Source organism: Melanostigma gelatinosum, assembly GCF_949748355.1.
Source record: "Melanostigma gelatinosum genome assembly, chromosome: 3".
NCBI classification, from domain to species: Eukaryota; Metazoa; Chordata; class Actinopteri; order Perciformes; family Zoarcidae; genus Melanostigma; species Melanostigma gelatinosum.
In genome coordinates this window covers 18979889-19000617 of record NC_136636.1, presented here as the reverse complement: position 1 = coordinate 19000617, position 20729 = coordinate 18979889, and the positions used below count along the sequence as shown (strand labels likewise).

Here is a 20729-nt window from a genome sequence, read left to right as displayed (position 1 = left end):
CACGAGTTAGAGAAGGTTGAGAAACGCGTGACCCCATTGATGAAAATGAAGTTAATCACAACTACAGTACACTGGGGAAGAAAGGCCACATCAAAAATAAGTTTTATGACAAATGATGAATACAAGGTCTTTGCTTGTAATAAGTAAAATAAAAAATCCAATGGAACAAGTGAAAATTTGCTTGGTAAAATTTCTTGAATCCAAATGTTATATTTAGGCCTTCCAAGAGAAAAATAGGTCTTGAAATAAGCTAATTTTGAGCCTGTGATGCTCAAAAGTAGTATTTTTTAATTTAACAAGATATTCAAACACATTGTCTAAAAACAAGTCGATATATCTCACTCAACTGTTATTTTTTAGGTGATGTGTATTAAATAAATGTTATGAGATATTTTGACGAGTAATTAGACAAATATATACTTCGTAAGATTTTCCGTCTTTGCAGCGTACAGACCAATGAGATCTGATGAGACAAACGACTACATCAGTACCCCAAACAAAAAATATATCCATCTGTCAGATCAGATGTGGCAGTTTATTTTGAAGGACCAAATGTCACATAACTGCATGCAGAGACACAAAACTGTTGTGGCTGTCACCTGGTCTGTGCACACATCTCACACCAGATAGACCAGAATTGCTCAAACACCCCAAAGCATCAGAATAATCTGACTAGCAACACACCACCATGTAAAACGCTTCAGTCTCTAACTCTGTCTTTGACGCTGCATCCACAGCAGCAGTCTGTGAAGCACACTAGCAATTACAGCAGACTTGTAACCCCCCTGCTAATACTGCACATGGTATAGGGCACTTTTAATCAGCAAAAGTTGCAACTGGAGAATAATCTTCCAAGCCAGTGTCGATACAGGCTGGCGAAAAGGGGAGCAAATCTCCTGCTTTGCATGGCCTTAAGAAAGATTATGGAACAGTAAAAATGCAATGCGTCAGACTGTTTCCATCACACCCTGTGGTTAACCCGTCCATGCACTTCCTGAGAAGCATGCGAGGGCTGAAAAGGAGCTCACAGTAGCATGCAAATATTTCTTGCACGGCAAGAGGTCTGTCATATTTGAAGTGCTTAGATTAGCGATTCTTATCATTGTGACATTTAATGACATCAGGGAAATGGAGATGACCACAAATGAGGTCACGGAGTCAGCACCATTGTAGTGATGAAGTATGTGAGAATACATCATCCTCTGAAGGAGATTTTCAAAAAGTGTGTATGTATGTATATATATGTACATATATTCTATATATATATAAACTCTATAAAGTGTGACATGGTTTGAGGTATTTTAAATGCATGCTGGGCCTTAGTTGAGTTTGAGCGGTTGTGAAAGTAAAGGTTACGTGTGGTTTGATGTGGAAAAATAAGTTGTTTTGGAAAAAGTTGGCTTGCTAGATTTGAAGCATTGGTCGAGAATGTTTTTGCACAAACTTTACAGTAGATCAGCATCATATGTTGATAAAACACTGTGATTTAACTTGAAAAGTATTTCTGCATCATATTTCAGTGTACTATTTATCGAATGAGTAACCTACTTCAAACACCCACACCATAGTTTATACAGATGTTCTCACAGTATAATAAAATACCGATGGTGAAACAGAAGCGCTTCATCTGGCAGTAAACATGTCATGCAGTGATGTGATATTTCGCAGCATAAAACAAGTTATCTGACCAAAATAATTCAGCAGAAATCTCATCTTTGAATTTCAGTGACACAAGATCACTCACCTTGCAGCGACGTGATGACAGCTCAATTGAGTTTTTGGAGTGAACTGCAGAGAGAGCAGGAGTTGCGCCTTTTCTCGTGGGAATAATACAAATATTGATAACTTCACATCATTTCGGTAAACGGGATCACAGACAATAACTCCGCCGTGCACTTTTGTAAATTAACATTCATACATAAGCACTAAATTGCCTGGTGCAGCCCGTGATGATACATCCTCCTGGCGCTTTAAGCGGATAAAAAATAGCTTTCGCTGTGTGGGTTTGGTGGTTTAAGATTGGCTACAAGCGCGCGATATGATTTTACACAGCACCAATAGGATTACAGGCAGGGCTGTGGGGCGCTTATTTAGTTACAGAGCGTCGCCCGGTCTGTAATGCACATCACGAGAGACGTATCCCGCCCGGCGGTGCTACGTGGGAATAAAAAACAAGCTAATCTCGTCCATGAGGAAGTTACGATCTGCGAAATGGTTTGTGGGAGTTGTAGTGCATTTCACAGACAGCTGCCGCTTCTACGAACGACATGGACACCGCTCCAAAACTACATCTTCGCCATTTGTGAAAAAAACACTTCTTGCATCAGCGTGTGGACCACATTTACCGGTAAAGTTCCAATCAGCTGCTCCTTGTTTTAAAGTAAAACATATTGCCACCGTTAAAGCCAGTAATCAGTCCACACAACTACCAACGGCCAGATGAAGCTCTTCGTCAGTGAAGGCAACCCGCACTGCCTGAAGGTGTTAGCCGCTTTAGAAGTGACTGGAGTTCATTGTGACGTCCAGTATGTTAACAACGATGGTAAGACAGCATGGTTAGCTTAACATTATAATCTAATTATAATGATGACTAATAACTGATTCATTATAAGGGGGTTGGTCAAGTTTGAGCTGAGTTTGTGTGCTGTAACTGACGGTTGTATCTTGAATAGCAAGTTACCGTTACTGTAGTCCTGATCACGTGCTAACTGTCAAGATTGACTTGTCTACCTGCCTCTGAGAAGCAGCTAGAAAACTCTTACTGACACCACTGCTTTGTTTGTTTTGTTAAAGTGTTTATTTAGTGCAGCCTCTTGTAGCGTTTGTTTAGCAGTTCAGACCTACAGGCGTCGAAACCTACCTGTACAGTAAACAACAGCATACCTTTCATACCTGGAACAGTACCTGCTTTACTTGGATTAGGTTACACTGTTAAGTCATAGTGCTGTTTCAGACACAATCAAATATCTGGTTGTTTCTGACCTAGTACCTTAACACGAATATTTTGATTATCTGTGAATGAATATTGTTGTATTTAGGTGATTATTACACGAATGACAAATCTGGGGAATTACACAATGATTCATACTCAATTCATCAGTCAAGGTCCGTCCTTAAAACGGGGACAATTTGCCACATTTTAGCAGGAGAGACACGATTCTACTTGGGGCCCGACTATGACATAACACCAGCTCTGTCTATAGGTACCAGGATGTATTGTGTGCCTCTGATAAACAAAATGTAAATTAAGGATATACCATACACATACTGAATCCCAGTTTCTAAGCTCTTTGTAAAGCTTATGAGTTTGCACTTGTCAATTGCAAAGTGTGTTTTCAAAATAGACTTCTGTCTTCACGGGAAGTGAAGTCACGGGTTTAGGCTACAAAACCACTTAGTTTGGTCTCGGAAAAGAGCTTGGTTGGCGTTAACTTGAGTGACCAATGACTCGCATCAAGACCAAGGGACTAACTTCTCAAGTGACTGACGGCAAACTTAACACAAGGGAAGGAAACGTTGAAGTAGCACTTTAAAGTTCTTTCATTGCCACAGACAACGTCACTGTCCCGTCACTGGATGAAGGAAGAACAACAGATTTTGCAGCTTTGCCGAGTCCCAAGGAAGCGCACCAGGCCATGCCATGGATGGATAGAAAGAGAACTGAGTACTGAGTTGGAGGTGTTGCCCCAGTCAATCCTACGAAAGTTGCTCACTGGCCCATGAAGCAAAAAAGTTTGACTTAAGTAAAAAATGATCCGGATCTAAATATGGCCAAACCGTGGGAATACAACTTCCAGGTCCGTCACCTGATGACATTGGGTCCAAAAATACTTTTTCTCATAGACCTACATTGGGAAAGTCCTTATCAGCGGTAGATACATTTTCCAGTAAGAACACCTAAATATCCCTTATTTAAATCATTAGGTCCTAAAAGCTGTAAATGCACTAAAAGCTGAATCCAGAGATCGTTCCCTGCTCCGTTCATGTGAAAGAGCCTGAGACTGAAGGTGGGCCAAGCACTGGGAGGCGGGATTAAAGTAAATGCTAGTGCACTTGCTCTGTGGGCCCAAGGATGCAGAAGATCGTTGGAGGATTCGGGTAATTTTATAGTTGGAAGCTGAACTTTTTTTTGATTTATGCGCCACTGAGCAAACGTTCACAGGAACGAACGAGGCTCTGCCTCCAACTCCAGTTCTCTTTATAAATAAATTATCATAGTTTGTATTAACAATTTAAATCTGTAAAGTAACTATTACATAAGACTATCACATATATGTAGGCTGGTGGAGTGAAAAGTACGATGTTTGGAAATATGAAGGTGCATGAAATAGTAATACTCAAGTGAAGTCAAATTACCTTAAAGTTGCACTGAAATACAGTGCATGCTGGTCAGGCCCAATACCAAGTATGTTTTAAAAACTTGTACCACTTAAACTCTACATTTAAACACAAGTTGATTACAATTTGTTGATGAAAGTTGCTTCAAATAGTGAAGGCTCTTAGTATGAAGTATTTTGAGCAATGCTGAGCTTTTTTCTCTTATTACCATATAAACAAAAGTCTCAGTCTCGATGAGGCTGACTTGAACCTGCCAACAGTTTAATTTCAGTATCCGATCTGGCATATAGTGATAATACCGGTACATTTACTATTATTCCTTCTAGGCCGTTCAGGCTGCACCCAACAAAAAACCTTCATCGATGACCAAAGACGTGAAAACTCATTTTAATAAAAAAAGAAAGATGTTAGTTTATACAGAGAGAGGGGAAAGAAACAGTCTGCATGTTGATCTCGATTCCAAACAAATATCTCAACCTTCCTCGTGATAACTGACCCACAGTTGAACATGCTTTCCAAAGACAGGCTATTTTAATGCAACTATTTCTAAGACTTGCGGTACCACTGTGACCTAGTCTATTTCTCACTAGATGCGTTGTCTTGTGGACCATCATGTATGCTGCTGTGTAAAGGAATTAGATTCTAATTAAACGGTGATACATCCCAGCTTTGGGCTTATGCAGAGGTTGTCTCAGGCATGTGAGAGATGTTCGTCTGTGGGAGCTGGATCACAGAGATGATTACCGGTAACCACGACCATCTGGCATGCAGCCTCCGTTTATGAATGAGGTGGAGTGTACTCGTATACACGATGTATATAAACAGTATTCGGGGTGGGGAAGTACATTGTTTTTCTATTTATTTTGTGCTGTATTTAGTTATTAATCAAATTATTTATTAGTCTTAAATATTGCACATGCTGTCACCATATCACATCAAATTGTATTGTTGAAGTGAAGACACCAGTACAAATGTGTTAAGATAATATAAGATAATCCTTCATGATCAGAAAACCTCATGTGGAGATAAATTACAGAGTAAGAAGATCAGTCAACACAAAATTGTGTTCTTCATTGGTTATTCTAGTAATTAGTAAAGTATTGAGGCTGAGAATTTGATCCCAGGATTATCCTTGAACCATTTGGGGAGTCTTGTGTTATTAGTTTGCCTTGAAGATGCAGCGTTGGATTCAAATATAATATAAGGAACTAAAAAAGTGTTGAAATAAGTGAGAAGTAATGGATTTAGACTTCTCTCTCTCCCTACACACCCATGAGAAAGATGGTTGACAGCATGATTTTCCCAGTTGAAGAATCTCATCGAACTAGTCTAGAAACACGACGCATAACGATCTTGTTATGCGTCGTGTTATCTGAGTAAACATTGTGATTTCTTTTTTATTTCCAGAGAGAGTGGTGCCCTTCCTCAGCCGTCCAGCCGTGCCGGCCCTGCTCCTGCCCAGTGGTCTGCACCTTTTCAGCCCTAATGCCATCTGCCGGTCAGTAGACTGTGGACCTTCCTGCTCGCTCGTATATGAATGCCAAGTTGGCACGACGGTGGAAGCTGCTAATCATTGCCTCTGTATAATGTTTCAGATATGCAACATCCTAAAGGGCTGTGAGCCCCACAAATGAAATAAAACCAAAACTCTACAGCTCTATACCTGCTGTGGCTCAGGGGCAGGGCCTAACTCCTCCCCTCCATGTCCCATGTGTCCTTGGGCAAGACACGTATGTGTGGTGTGACTGGTTGGTTAGTCCTGATGGACATGGTTGCCATCAGTGTGTGAATGGTTGTGAATGGCTGAATGACATGTCGTGTAAAGCGTAGTCCATTTACCATTCATACCAGTCATATATATCCATGTTCATATGTAATTAATTGTGATGAATCCGACAGATCTGGCAGCGTATTGATTTGGAAAATACAGCAATTATACTTTAAACAGAGGCCTGGAACTAAATCAGTGACATGTGAATGCTTTAGTTTGACCATGATCTCATGCCAATAACATTTTGAGGCACACTGTAATTAAGTACTAAATGTCTATATTTTAGGTTTGATTTGTACATAAAATCAGTTTTTTAAAACCAAATAAGCTAAAACTGTTTGATGGGACCTTCAGTTTTCTATTTTGTCACTCCTTAGATACCTGTTTGAAGTGAGTGGACAAGACTCCAGTGAGCTTTGCGGTCGGTGGCTTGAATGGGAGGCCACAGATCTTCAGGTAAGCTCCACATGAAACAGACCTCAGTTCGCTCTGTAATCTGTTGTACAAAACATAAAACCTCTTTGAGATGCAAACTATTTTCAGTTCACGTATTTGTACGTTCTCTCTTTGGCAGAATCCTCTTACTGTTCCTCAATGTCTTGCCAACGGGGACATAAATCCGCGCAGCTAACTGATTTAAAGCTCGTGCTTTCAGAATAACAATGTACTGGAGAAATCTATCAGCATGCTCTGTAGGCTTTAAGGAGATTAATTCTTTAACCTCACTCATGCTTCTTTGTTCACAGCTTGAGCTCATGTCATTCAATTAATTTCCTTCTGGTTTGTCTTCTTTTTTTTCTTTTTTTTGGTGCAGCCTGCACTGCTGCAGTCCCTTCACCTGGCAGTGCTGCAGGGAAAAGGATCCGAGGTGTCCAAGGTCCTCCAAGGGCCCTTAAACTACATGGAGCAAAGCTTGAGCAAGGGGAACACGCCATATTTAACCGGGGTACAGCATCAACATCTCCTGTTTTGCTTAGTGCCCATTTAGTTAGCCATGTATAGCTCGAGAGTGACAGGAGTTAAAGACAAACATACTGTATATGTATACGATGCCTCCGTGGAAGCTCGGCGGAGCTAAACTGAGCGTCTCCTCTGTGCCACATCAGGCTCCTCCGGCAACATTTCTTTTTCTTCCTTTCCTTTTTTTTTTGTCAGCTGCTGATGCTGAGCTAGTGATGCATTTTTAAGTTAAAAATATTCATCTGGGGAGGAGCCCCCTTATGCTGCAGATGCGTGTGGGTGGGGGTGGGGATCAGCTCTGTGGTATTTGAAGCCCCTGTGGCAACAAGTCATCGCCGTCTCACATATTTCATGTGTACAGAAATCTGTTTTGTTAAGTCTCTTGGTGATTGGCATGGCTTGGAGGAACCCTGTGTAAAGCTAAATAAAAACTGTGGTGAGCACACGCACCGAGGCAGTCACAGCAGTGCACATACTCCATATTTAGGGGGATTCAAGCGCACAAAACAATCATGCTGAAAACAGCAGTGAGGTTTTTCGATGGGATGACGGGAAAGGACACATGGCGGGTTCAGGAATATTGTCTGTTAATTGCTTGAAGAACTGATGTTCATTAAACTGTGTTGTGTTTCAGGAAGCTGTTTCAGTTGCTGATGTTGTTTTGTGGGCTGCGCTGTACCCCGTTTTATCTGACTCTTCACTAGCATTGGGTAAGTAAGTATTAATAAACCTTAAAACAGTAACTATTTCTTCCTTAATACCTGAACTTGTCTCCTATTTTCATTTATCATTTTATTTTCTGTTTTCCTTTATTATCCTTCATTTATTTTATTTTCAAATGCCTTATTTATAATGTTGTGTTTTAATGGTGCTTACTGCTTCCCTTCACTTTGCTTTCTGTCTTTATTCCCTAATATCTCCTCCCCCCACCATTTCCCGGTTTTTTTTTTCCCCTCCATTTTTCAGGTGCGTGCACGTCTGTAAAGGCTTGGTTTGACCGCGGGGCTGTCGTGCACAGTTGTGCTGCTCAGAAAGTGCTGCAGGGAAAAGGCCTGCAGGGCATGAAGAGCTTCATGCAGAGGCAGCCTGCCCCTCAGAGCAGCCAGTGCAGAGACGCGCAGCCATGCAACAGCAACCCTGCTGAGGTATCAGATCATTGGGATAACGATCAGACTTAAAGCATTCTTACTGAACAAAAATTTGAGGGGCTTCAGTGACTAACTACACTTGTGCTTTTGCCTCAGGAAACATGTACGCTCTGTGAGGTTTCCAAGAAAACGTCTTTTTATTTTTTTATTTCCTTCGAGCTCTACATGCACTAACACCAACAACACCTTGCAGCACACATGTCCTGTCACAAGTATCCTTTCCCACATTTTTATGTCTTAGCTTTTAGGAGGAAAGTTAAAGCATTCAAAGGGTTGCTTCACCTCACTTAAACTAAGCAGCGCTCTCCTGTAAAGCAGATGCAACCTCTGTGTGAGAGTTAACCTGGCTGTATGAAAGCATGTAGGGGTTACATCACTTTCTTTATCCTCTGTTCTCTTTCTTGTGTAGGCATGGGAGGATTTGAACAGTCAATCAAATTTTAGCAGCAGCACTCACGGCCCTTCTGTCAGAGGAAACGGCAGGGTGTGCATATCTCAGATTGCTTAATGCGTTCGCTTCGGGTTTGAGGTCAAAAGATCAAGTGGGAGGCGGTGATACAATTCCAAAACAATGGCGGTTCTTTATAAGGATTGCCGCTGTTAGAAAGGAAAAATCACTAACTCCGAACATGATACCAACACATTACTCAAAGTACCGTTTAGAGCAGGGGTGTCAAACTCATTTCCACTCTGGGCCACATCACTTCACGGTTGCCCTCAAAGGGCCGGTTGTAACTGTAAGACTGTATAACTAACTTCTCCTGAAATATTGTTAAATAACTCTCTCTGCATTTCATTATTGTTTATTCAAGTGTACAAATATTGTACATGCAGTTATATCAATGAAAAGTGATATTTAAACACATTTCTGTTATTATAACATAAATCATTTTAATTGAGGGTTAAGAAACCCACATTACTCTATCAAAGATCAAACTATTAAATAAAATAACAAAGACAAATATCAAACACAAGTTATGACATTAACTTTGTTCAAAGCTGTTTGTGTCACCTCTCTGCATCACTCATGTTCCTCCCTGTCGTCGTCCTGTGCATGCAGCTACATCCAAGAGCTGCTCACTGAGAGTCAGGTCTGATGAACATGGATAGATGATGTATCCGTGTTGTCTGTGCTTTCATCAACAGTTCATTAGAAACCTGCTCGTACCTGCTCGTCTCTTAGCTAGCTGTGTTGTTAGATTGCTGCTAGTTCATGAACTCGGTCTGCGATGGTGTTTCTTCATAAACTGACATTTGTAAAAGTCTGTATCTGGTCGGAGCTCTGCTCACATACCTTCAGCATGCACTGGGCTGTAGCTGTGTAAATATATTCTGCTGTGATTGCAGTCTGCCTTTTAATTCTTGGACAATTTGATGTTTTTCTTGGAGGCTAAATTTAGCTCCGTGTTTGGTGTCAAAATGCCGACGTGAATTGTATCCTTCATCACCGACACTGCCTCATAACACAGAAGACAGACACGTTTTCTCCTTGAAGCACAAACATGTATTCGCTTTCCCATCTTTCATTACATTTTCTTCCCTCGGCATCAATTTTTCTCTTCGTGGACATTTTGGGATTATTTGTCGATCTTTTTCAATCGTTGGAAAACCGCTTTTCGGGCTGTTGCCTCTCCTGTCCACCTGTTGTGATAGTTTTAATGTCGGTACACAGACAACATGCTGTCTCATAATTTCAACTTTCTATCTCATAATTTCGACCATGGGGATACTTTTATTTTCAAGTCTAACTTTTAATTATTTTTCCAAAAAAAAAAAAAAACTTTTATTTTTATTTTTTTGCTGGCAGATTCGCGGGCCACAATAATGACGTGCCGTGGCGGGCCGGATTCGGCCTGCGGGCCTTGAGTTTGACACATGTGGTTTAGAGTGTTTGGCCACAGCAATAATATAAATTACAAGTTTTTCTTTGTTTAATTCCCAGCTGGTGATTCTCTGTATCTAAATGCTTGTTTAGGGTGAGGAAAGTGAGCGTGTGGTGTCCGTAGAGGAGATGGAGGCAGCTGCTCTCACCTGGAGTAAAGGTCTGAACACCTGTCCATTGGCTGCAGACAGACAACATCCCATGTAAGTAAGACACGGTGCTGTTTCCCACTCTAGACACTAAGCATATGCTCTTATTCAGGGTAACTTTCAGTGAGTGTGTATGTTGCAGTTTAACAGTTTCGGATGTTATTTGATGTTGTGGGGATCACTTCACCAAAGACCCACAAACCAAAATGTTAACTAGCAACTTCATGTCAGTGAATCAAGCTACATTTCCAAACTCCTGACAAGAATATTTGTCGCAGGCAGAAGAGTCGAGTGAATTGAGCTGTAACGTGTAGAAATTTGACCCTGAGGCTGTAAACCAAACTCTTAAGGAGTGACAAGATAGGAATATTAAGGTGAGACCCTGCAGGCAAAAACATCTTTTTTCATGCTTGAGATTTGGAGCTCTTTCGCCTCCATAACGTGTCTTCTTTCAAACTAGTGGAAATTAAATCAATTAGGAAAATGTCATGGTGATATATCTATTAGTTACACTGTTTACCCTATTCCTCTGTAGTCTCTTTCAAAATGTCTGGAATTTTAAATTACAAATCTTCAAAATGAGTTTTTTCTCATACAAAGTGCTCACTTCATTAGCACTTGCATACACGACCACACGCGTTACTTTCCTGTCAATATTCTGTTTTCACTGAGGGGATATGTTCATCTATCATTCATAGCCTGATTCATGGAACATTTTATTCTTAAAAACATGGAGAAAATTACATTTCTTTATGACTGTTGACAGTATTTTCTGATTTCTGGAGTGATACAAAGAGATATCCCAAATTCCCCTTTCTGTTTTGGAAATGTGATATCTATTCGTCGAAATGTTTACCCCGCCTGTAGTGTCTCACCCTTAAACCCCGTGTCTGTTTTGTTTCCCATCAGTTTGCCACAGGAGGGCAAGCGAAACCTCCTTGTGGTCAGTGCCTTGCCTTATGTCAACAACGTCCCCCACCTGGGCAACATCATTGGCTGCGTCCTCAGCGCTGATGCCTTCTGCAGGTTTGAATTTAAATCTTCTTACTCCTTTTTTCTACATACTATAGGTGCCAACAAAATATTGACCTCTTTACCAACGCATAAAAAAAAAAAAAACATTTACACAAGAGCATACACAATCTTGTGCATTTATAATGTACAGGCTGTCAAACCTGTAATGTATTTAAAGGCCTTTTCAACATTACAAGGAAAGCCGTCTATCTTTCTCACCAACGGCTCATCCATTCTCCCATTTTTCTCTTCACCTTCTCCAGCTTTCTTCTTCACTTATTCACTCTGTAAACTCCCCATCGTCATCTTTCTTTTTGCTCTTTTTTTTCATCCTTTTTCCATTTCTTTGTTCTTTCTCCATCACTGTACTGACTCCGTGCGTCTTCTCCTCGAAGGTATGGCCGTCTGCGAGGCTGGAACCTCCTGTTTGTATGTGGCACAGACGAGTATGGCACAGCTACAGAGAACAAGGCCAGAGAGGAGGGTCTGACGCCGCAGCAGATCTGCGACAAGTACCACGCCATTCACTCCAACATCTACAAGTGGTTCCAGATTGACTTCGACTTTTTTGGCAGAACCACAACCGAGAAGCAGACGGAGTAAGTGGAAGCAGGGAAGAGGGCTTTAGTTGGAAAAATTTCAAGACGGGGCTTTTCTTTCATCACACTCAAAAGTTGAACCACAAAGATGAAGCTAAACAGGGAGTTCTCCAATAATAATCCAGCGCTCGCTTCACGACCTCGGCCCTCTCTTGGGTTACTGTGGTGCTGATACTGCTCGGCTTTGGTGTGAAAGGGCAAACGCGTTTGCATTCCATTACTATACAGTTACGTAACATGAGATTACTATAATCTTGCAGTTGATACCGGTGCGGATGTCTAGCCCTCTCCAGCATAAATTCTACTCTCCTTAATCTCAGAGATTATTGACCGTGATTGAAGAATGTAAGGACATTTACCAAACAAAAGAATAAAAGCCAACAAGAAATCATTGGCAGAGTCGATCGAGGAAACGTTCTGTGGTAAAGTTATCTATTTCATGATATTCGTAACTCAAGCCTGGAGGTGAAATGTATTGACTCAAAGTTATGCATTGTTGCTCTGAGGAATTATTGAAACAATGTGGATTCTTGAGTGTGTATGGATCAGGTGTCAGATCATGTTTTGGTTGTATGGGTCTTTAAATAAGACATGGAGAGATTATTTATTTATATATTTTCTTCAGTTAAAATGAGACTTTAATCCTTGAGCTTGTACATAGAAGGGGAATACAAAGATAACAACTTGTGTTGTTTTGTGGGCTTTGCTGTGAGAAGTAAAACATGAAAGGCATCAAACACCGTGCACCAGAATCTGTTTCTTTGAGAAATGAAAACGGCCCACAGATTAAAGACTTTTCTCTTGATTCATGAAAAGTACTTTAGATGTTTGGTCTTATATTTGACCTGCACCATTTTTACCACCAAAGGTTACCAAAAACTTTTTGTACCATTTTACTTCATGTTTAATGTCAACAAACGAATAACGCACACTCTCTTCAAGTACATTGCTATATTTATTGCTATATCGAGTTTACGTCATTTTCTAGCCAACAGCGAAGAGAAGTATCAATCTGAGTGGGGAAACAAAAATGCGGTCAGGGTTTAATGACTAGTCGGTGTGTTCATGCACCTTTTTAACTACAATTATTTTCCTCACATCCCGGGCACAACCCTCCAACTATGTATGTCCTCTCTTATCCTTTCAGGATTGCCCAGAACATTTTCTGGAGACTCCACAAGCATGGCTTCCTCTTGGAAGACACGGTGGAGCAACTGCGCTGTGAAAGCTGCAAGCGCTTCCTCGCCGACCGCTTCGTGGAGGGCATCTGTCCCCACTGCAGCTACCCAGAAGCTCGCGGTGACCAGTGTGACAAGTGCGGCCGGCTCATCAATGCCGTGGAGCTGAGGGTGAGTTGGAAGGAGGAGAAGATGATCATGATGTATCTTTGCCGATTATTGCCATTAATTGACTATTAGATAGAGAACGATGGCGTTAACAATTGGTATAACATTTCTGTTTGGTCATTGACGGCTGTCCCTTTCAGGAACCCCAGTGTAAAGTTTGCAGGCAGACTCCAGTTGTAAGCTCCTCCAAACATCTCTTCTTGGACCTGCCAAAGGTATGTCTTTCACACTGCATTGTAATGAGCTGCGTCGTCCATTCTGCAGTTCAGACAAAGCTTTGGTCGCTCACAGAGTTGGCCTGTTTTAGAAAGTACAAACATCAAGTGCATCGTAGATTTCAAAGTGAGACAGCTTGTTATCACTCTTGTCATTTTATTACATAAACGGCTTTACTCTTTTCCGGCGCTGTGGTTTGGCGTAATGACGTTTGATGTTCTTGTCAGCATTTTCATTCGTTCTCGCTCCTTCTCTCGTGCAGCTAGAGCCTCAGTTGGAGCAGTGGCTGGACAAGTCAACCAGCACAGGAGACTGGACAGCAAATGCCAAACAGATCACTCGCTCCTGGCTGAGAGATGGACTCAAACCTCGCTGCATCACCAGAGACCTGCGCTGGGGAACGCCAGTACCTCATCCGGACTTTAAAGAGAAGGTCTGCTATTGTCACGAGAGTAAAAACGATTTCTTTCACATTATAAATCTTGCTATTTCCTTCTTTATAGTTATCATCGAAAAGATGCACACTCCACTATGTTTTTTTTATTGAAGCATAATTAAGCCCTACCGCTCAGCTAAATTACCTGCTGTGAAGAAAATGAATGCAAACACTTAATATATAAGCTCAGGGTCCTAATTATAGTGTGAAAATAACTATGCACTTCATTAGCTGCTTATAAATGCTGCAGTGACTGATGATGCTGCAGTGCTCTCTAAGAGCACACTGGGAGACGCTCTGGGTCGGGCATGTCTAAACATGTTGTAACACTGACCGCTTCTTTCAGTGCTCTCATCTAAATGTCTCCAAACACTCAGGGAATTTTACTGAAGTTACATTGTGCATCTTGAAGATTTTTCATTCCGCCTCAGTTTTAGTCAAATTTAAAATGATACTGAATTCATTCCTTCAACACAAAGTCTCTCTCGTGCTGCTTCTGCAGGTGTTTTACGTGTGGTTTGATGCCCCCATTGGTTATCTCTCCATTACCGCCAACTACACCGACCAATGGGAGAAGTGGTGGAAGAATCCTAATCAGGTAACCAACCCCCCCCGAGTTATGAGCCAAGCAGAGTACTGATGCACGAGCTTGGCACAGATTGCGTCCTCTTTACAACACAGACTGGCTCTGATTGCTTTTTTCATTGCTCCATCTGGTCTTTTGCACTCTGCGTTACAAACGCTGTGTAATTTCTGGCCCCATATAACCCCAATGTGAAACACATGAAGACATAACCTCTTTGATTATAAATTAAATGCACAATCAGTTTTGTGATCACCGCTACAATATCCACGCAGTATAATGTGGAGGAGACGATACAGCGCTTTTGTACTCTGTGGTTAGATTCCCCCCCTCTCAAGATGAAAGTCTCATGATGATCAGTCTTCCATAGGTTTACCTGATGTGTGTTGGTCATGATGCTGTCATCAGCTTTACTTAGAAAGGGGAAACTACACATACTGTATATTATCAAGTGTGTTCATTTACATGTGGACTTCATTTAACTGTAAGATCTTTTTGTTTTTGTAAACTAAAGCTACAATAAAAAATCATCTCATCTCATCTCTCTCCATCTGAAACCTCAGGACTGAGCTTCTGTTGTCTGTGTGTGTGCATGCGCGTGTGTGTGTGTGTGTGTGTGTGTGTGTGCGTGCGTGCGCAGAGAAAGAGAAAAGGAGAGATGGGGGTTAGGGAGAGCTGATAAGTCCTCTTTGAACCGAATGATCTCATGACGATCTAATATGATGTCATCCTCACAGTGCAGTGTTTGGTCTCTGCCACTAGGTGGAGCTGTACAATTTCATGGCCAAAGACAATGTGCCGTTCCACAGTGTGGTGTTTCCCTGCTCCCTACTGGGAGCGCAGGACAACTACACTCTGGTCAGCCACCTCATCGCCACTGGTAAGCACTTATTACACCAGTGTATTCATTATTCATGTATTATTTGACTCATTTGGATCCTATCTGTTCAGCAGTTAATGCAATACGGACGTCATGAATGATCGCACTCGCACTGAGGTTCAGCTTTGAGAGTAATTCATGCTGTAACTTCCCCACAGAGTATCTGAATTACGAGGACACAAAGTTCTCCAAGAGCCGTGGTGTGGGTGTGTTTGGAGACATGGCCAAGGACACGGGCATCCCGCCAGATGTGTGGCGGTTCTACCTCCTCTATGTGCGTCCAGAGGGACAGGATTCAGCCTTCTCCTGGGCGGACATGGCTCTGAAGAACAACTCTGAGCTGCTCAACAACTTGGGCAACTTCATCAACAGGTTGATGATAGTCGTATGTTTTTAAATGAATTCCTTCGTTCCATCTGTGATTAGCAGACGTTCACTAATGACCCGAACAAGATAACCTGCACCAATCTCCTCATGCTACTTGTTCCCAGCCTTCTGACAATTTAAATTGTTTTGATCGGCCAAAATTAGTCACCAGGGAAATAAATAAAATGTGAGCAACTTGAGGTGGACTCAAGTTGCTCACGTTTTGTTCATAATAAGTTCCACTCACAAAGTAAATATGCAGAAGAACTGTCATCCAGTCCGATTAACCACTAAATTTTCAAATTGTTGTATTCAATGAATATAAAGTGTGTTAGAGCAGGAACTATTACAGGAGACTCACCCTAGTTTTCTAAATTAGTTTGGGATGGCGTAATTTAGCCCCGATTACATCGCCTCAAATGATTCTTAAAAGATCAGGGTTTAAATCCCACATCAAAGATTTTTCTCCGCAGCTTTTTTTCCAAAGTACCTTGATCTTCAAAATTGGTCTCGGGCAGCAACGTTGATGCCTAATTGGTTCAAAAATATCTTGTAGATTGCATCCAGCCTGAGGTGTTGGGAGGTAAAAAGTATTCTGCTTCAGAAAGGAGTTTCTGTCCCTGCCTGGATCCAGTTACTACATCACTACATCATTAGCGACAGTGTGTCCATCTGGGGCCCGCTTTTTCAAATTCATAAATGTTTCTGGGCGCTGTGGTGTTCCAGCTAATCGCTGTTGTTCAATTGAAACGCTGACTGTCCAAAATTTCTGCTTGTCAGACCGACACCGGTAAATCCTTTCATACAAGCGGCAAATCTGACTTTATTGATTACGATGTCTCAGTTTTCATAACAGTAAGAATGTCGCTCTTTATGTTCCCAAGGTGAGAAATCTCACGGCTTTAGTTTGTCTTCAGCTAATTAATAAAAGACTCAAACTAATTTAGAAGGCAGGTCACACAAAGTTCATGCTCACACATCAAAAATCTCAGTTCATTGTTAATTTGACTGGTCTGGCAGACCTGCCTCAGAGGCTGAGAGATGTGTAAAATATGGAACAGTCTGTTGCATCAGACATGACAAAAACGTTCTCACTACCACCATCTTCCTGATGTACACGTAAAAGTCCTTCACTGTCTCCAGACACGGCTACAGTGCAGAGGCGATGCAGCACACTGTTGTGTTATTTTACACGAGCACTGTATTTCATCTGGCAACACAATCTATAATTTATAAACAATTAGCAAGTCAAGCAACGTGGCCCTCTCTCGCTGCCTTTCTCACTCCTTTCCCATGCGTTCCCCTGACCCCCCCCCCCCCCCCCCCCCCCCCCTCATTTCTTTCTTTCTTTTATCGGTCTTGTTAAAACCTTCCTCTCCCTCTCTCCAGAGCTGGCATGTTTGTCACTAAGTTCTTCGAGGGCAGTGTGCCCGTGATGGAGCTCCAGCAGGAAGAGAAGAAGCTCCTGGCTCTGGTGGGCTGGGAGCTGCAGCAATACATCCAGCTCATGGACAAAGTCAAGTAAGGCTCAAGGACTCGCATACTCTACCTGTCAAAAGGTTGATGTTGGGGTATGGTTTATTTGAAATTATTAGATGAATTCAGTCATTTAAAATGATTTAAATCTGTAAATTGTTATTGAAGGTAAAACATGCTAGTAGATAACCCCGTATTTTGACTTCTGCTGAAGTAGATTCTGTATAATAAGTCTACTGTCTGTGTCACACTATCATCAATTTCCCTGTGACACTTTCCACCAGAATCCGCGACGCTCTGAGACACATCCTCAACATCTCTCGCCATGGCAACCAGTACATTCAGGTCAATGAACCCTGGAAGAAGATTAAGGGAGGAGACACGGAGAGGTGAGAAGGCCTTGACCAGTTCAACACAATCCGCACCGCTGTGGATTCACACGAGGTAGAAAGATCTGTGTTGCAGATGTGCACATTCAGATTAAAACGGAGGCGGACGGCTCACCTTTTGGAAAAAGGGTTCCTTTATTCACAATCATGTCTTAATTTGATTGAGTACAAATTGAAGTCATGAAATGTGTTCGTTCAGGAAATAAATATTTGTGAGCAACAGAGGAGTAGTTTTCTGTCCATTGTAAGATTAACAGAAACCTTTAGCGTCATGATCTGTCTGACTGATCCCCGTCTCTCCTCTTCAGGCAGCGTGCGGGCACGGTCACCGGTGTGTCCGTGAACATCGCCTGCTTGCTGTCGGTGATGCTGCTGCCGTACATGCCAGCTGTCAGCCAAACCATCAGGGATCAACTCAATGCCCCTCAGTCCTGCATCAACACCATGATGCAAGGCACTGGCACCTTTGTTTGCTGCCTGAGTGCCGGCCACCGCATCGGCACTGTGAGTATGACCTGCAGAAAGTACACACACACACACACACACACACACACACACACACACACACGGTTCATACATTCAAACCTGTGGAACCTCCTGTATGTTGACGCCGGGTGATACAATGAGGATGCAACAGTCTGTCAATATTTTAGTACTCTGGAGGACGTTGTAGTCGTGTGAACACACACACACACACACACACTTAAGAATAATAGACAAGACGGTGTTTTGAGGCTACAGCGAGTTTCTCTCAGGCCACTTGTCCCTTCAGGCCTGATTGTGGTGACCAGTGTCTGCAGCAGCCTGAGGTCCCTATTCAAGGAGCAGCAGACGACACCGTTCTAATAACAAAGCACACACAATGCTTTGACAAATGACGTAATGCTGCATTGAAGAGTTGTGATCGAAAAAGTTATCCTCTCACTTATTTGCATAATCCTTGTTGTTCAAAGACGAGCACAGAGTCTCCAGGTTCAGTTTTCCAGCCACACCGGCCTTCGGCTGGATCGACAATCGCAAACTTTTTAAATGATGGTGCATGAATTCCTTTGAATTCCTAGCTACCCGTTCACCCTGCCAACCCCTGTTATTCCCAGGTCAGTCCGTTGTTTCAGAAACTGGAGGTCGACCAGATCGAGGCTTTGAAGAAGAGATTTGGTGGACAGCAGGTATGTGATGATCATGATCTCTAATGGGCTGTGCATGAGTTCACACAGGTCTGGTAGTAATATAGGTTGGCTATTAATGAATAATGAAATAAGAAAGAATTGATAATGCATTGCCGTTCAGGGGCTTTTGTCAGACTGTCGCCCCGAATATGAATTTGTTTGTAATTGGAGAATCTGTCTTTTGAAACATGATGCAGACAGTGTAAATGTTTAAATAGTGTATTGCGCATCCATCACATAGATAAAAATAAGTTTTTAAACTTCTCCTCAAACACCCCTCTCTAGCCTGAAGATGAACCACCTAAAAAAAAGGTACCGTGTGGTATTTGTTGTGAAGAGTCACTCCTCACTGGTTCTGCTGTGTCACTATTGATTACCGCATGCCTTCACTAACACGAGCAGCTCGTCTAACGTCCTCGTAGTTAGTATTTTACTCTCATCCCTGTGTGTCCGGTGTGATTCACTGTCCAGTCACGCTTCATGACTCATAAAATCCTGTCGGCATTTTGAGTGAAGTGTTATTGTCTGAAACGAAGCGAGTCATCTCTAGAAATAATAACTATCAAAAACATTCTCATCTGTCTGCTTGCGCCCTCAGACGACAGCTCAGAGCGCTGGCAGCACTCAGCCTGCCGCTGTGCCAGCTGCTGCTGCTGCTGCTGCTGAGGTGGCGTCGGTGAACGGAGTGGACCCAGAAAAAGCCAAGCAGCTCACACAGGCTGTGACTGAGCAGGTGAGATTGCTGGTTAGTGGCAACCCACAGTTGAGCCATCAACTGTCAACCCAATCCTTCCATTTTGGAATCAATCCCGTCAGAACAGAACTATAGGCAAAGAAAATGTAAATACGATTATTTGAATTGTTTTGTCTTTATATTAATCTTTGTGACTGGAATAAAATGGACGGCATCTTTCGTAAGGAACAAAAACGAAAACAAATCACGCGCAACAAACCACTGGCCGCTGAAATACATAGTGGCTCATTTTAAAAGCGACATCTAATCAGTATCTTTATTTGCATATTTATCTGGTTGTTGTTTAAGTTTGTCATCAATTGGTCAAAGTAGTATTTTCTCCAAATTTATGATCTTTGAAATTTTCCATTATATTCACAACTATAAATGCGATAGTTGAATTTTTGGGGATCAGTTTAAATTCTCAGCGTTTCCAAATGAAGACAAACCCGTATAATTGCCCACTCCCAGATTGATGCCTTACTTACTTATTGCTCACTATATTTGACAAGAAAGCTGCCAACCTCTATTTGTCTATAAAAGCTGAATGTTAAATGAAAACCAAATGTCGGTGAGAGAAATCTATTAAAGCCTGCCATCTTGTCTACCACAGGGGGAAAAGGTGCGAGCACTCAAAGCCCAGAAGGCGGAGAAGGCCGTGATCACAGCAGAGGTGGCCAAACTGTTGGAGCTTAAGAAACAGCTGGCTGTGGCTGAGGGGAAGAGCTCTGAGCCTGCACCTCAGAAGGGCAAGAAGAAGTGAAAGCAAAATGGAGGTCAGTGAGGGGAAGGAAAGAGTAGACTGGTTTGAGGTATTGTGGCGAATGGGAACAAGATGTACACTAAAAGAGATTAGGGTATTACCTTAAGGCAAAGCCGTGACAGGATCTAAGACAATGTGGTGTTGGCACTGAGGACTAATGAAATGCTGGATGGGCCGACGGGGAAATGAAAACACACAAAGAGACTCTAATGAATACAGCTACAGAAAGGAGGGATTTTTACAAATCCCTACACCAAAAGAAACAGATTTTACACTCTCCCTGTGATAGTCAGCATACGGTATTAGTGTTGGAAGGTGTGTTGTACATTTAAAGACATTTTTTTTTTTTTTATCCTCCAGAATTCTTTTTTATTTTTTCCCCAATTTGCTACAAATACATTTTTTGGATCCAGAAAATAAATTGAATTCACTTCAAATTGTCTTTACTGTCCTCTGTTCTCAATCATCTCCAGTTTACAAAAACAAAGTCACACACACACATTACATCACG

General features: G+C 41.9%; 2 protein-coding genes across 4 annotated transcripts in view; one reads left to right on the top strand and one right to left on the bottom strand.

The window, feature by feature from the left end:
* The window catches only part of arhgap9 (Rho GTPase activating protein 9), a 40372-nt gene extending 38438 nt beyond the window's left edge, over nt 1-1934 (bottom strand). For both annotated transcript variants that reach the window (XM_079266186.1, XM_079266187.1), the window contains exon 1: nt 1745-1934. The gene's annotated coding sequence lies outside the window, so the exon portion shown is untranslated. The remainder of the gene's footprint in view (nt 1-1744) is intronic.
* Nucleotides 1935-2352: 418 nt separating this feature from the next.
* On the top strand, nt 2353-20627 carry mars1 (methionyl-tRNA synthetase 1). Of its 2 annotated transcripts, XM_079297269.1 has the most exons (22): nt 2353-2542; nt 5746-5836; nt 6487-6565; nt 6924-7055; nt 7704-7779; nt 8036-8214; nt 10193-10302; nt 11158-11274; nt 11658-11861; nt 13009-13210; nt 13348-13422; nt 13686-13856; nt 14362-14457; nt 15205-15322; nt 15481-15694; nt 17078-17209; nt 17449-17553; nt 17862-18057; nt 18651-18722; nt 19008-19034; nt 19321-19455; nt 20069-20627. In XM_079297269.1, exons 1-22 carry the CDS (start codon nt 2440-2442, stop codon nt 20216-20218), a joined length of 2784 nt encoding a protein of 927 aa, XP_079153395.1. In that variant the 5' UTR covers nt 2353-2439; the 3' UTR covers nt 20219-20627. The 2 variants fall into 2 exon arrangements, with proteins under 2 accessions (XP_079153395.1, XP_079153396.1); XM_079297270.1 differs by lacking the exon at nt 19008-19034.
* Nucleotides 20628-20729: the final 102 nt, after the last annotated feature.

Coding starts and splice junctions, on each gene's coding strand:
- mars1 (XM_079297269.1), top strand. CDS start 2,440: ATGAAGCTCTTCGTCAGTGAAGGCAACCCGCACTGCCTGAAGGTGTTA. Junction 10,303..11,157: donor GCAGACAGACAACATCCCAT/GTAAGTAAGACA, acceptor GTTTCCCATCAG/TTTGCCACAGGAGGGCAAGC. Junction 13,211..13,347: donor TCAATGCCGTGGAGCTGAGG/GTGAGTTGGAAG, acceptor TGTCCCTTTCAG/GAACCCCAGTGTAAAGTTTG.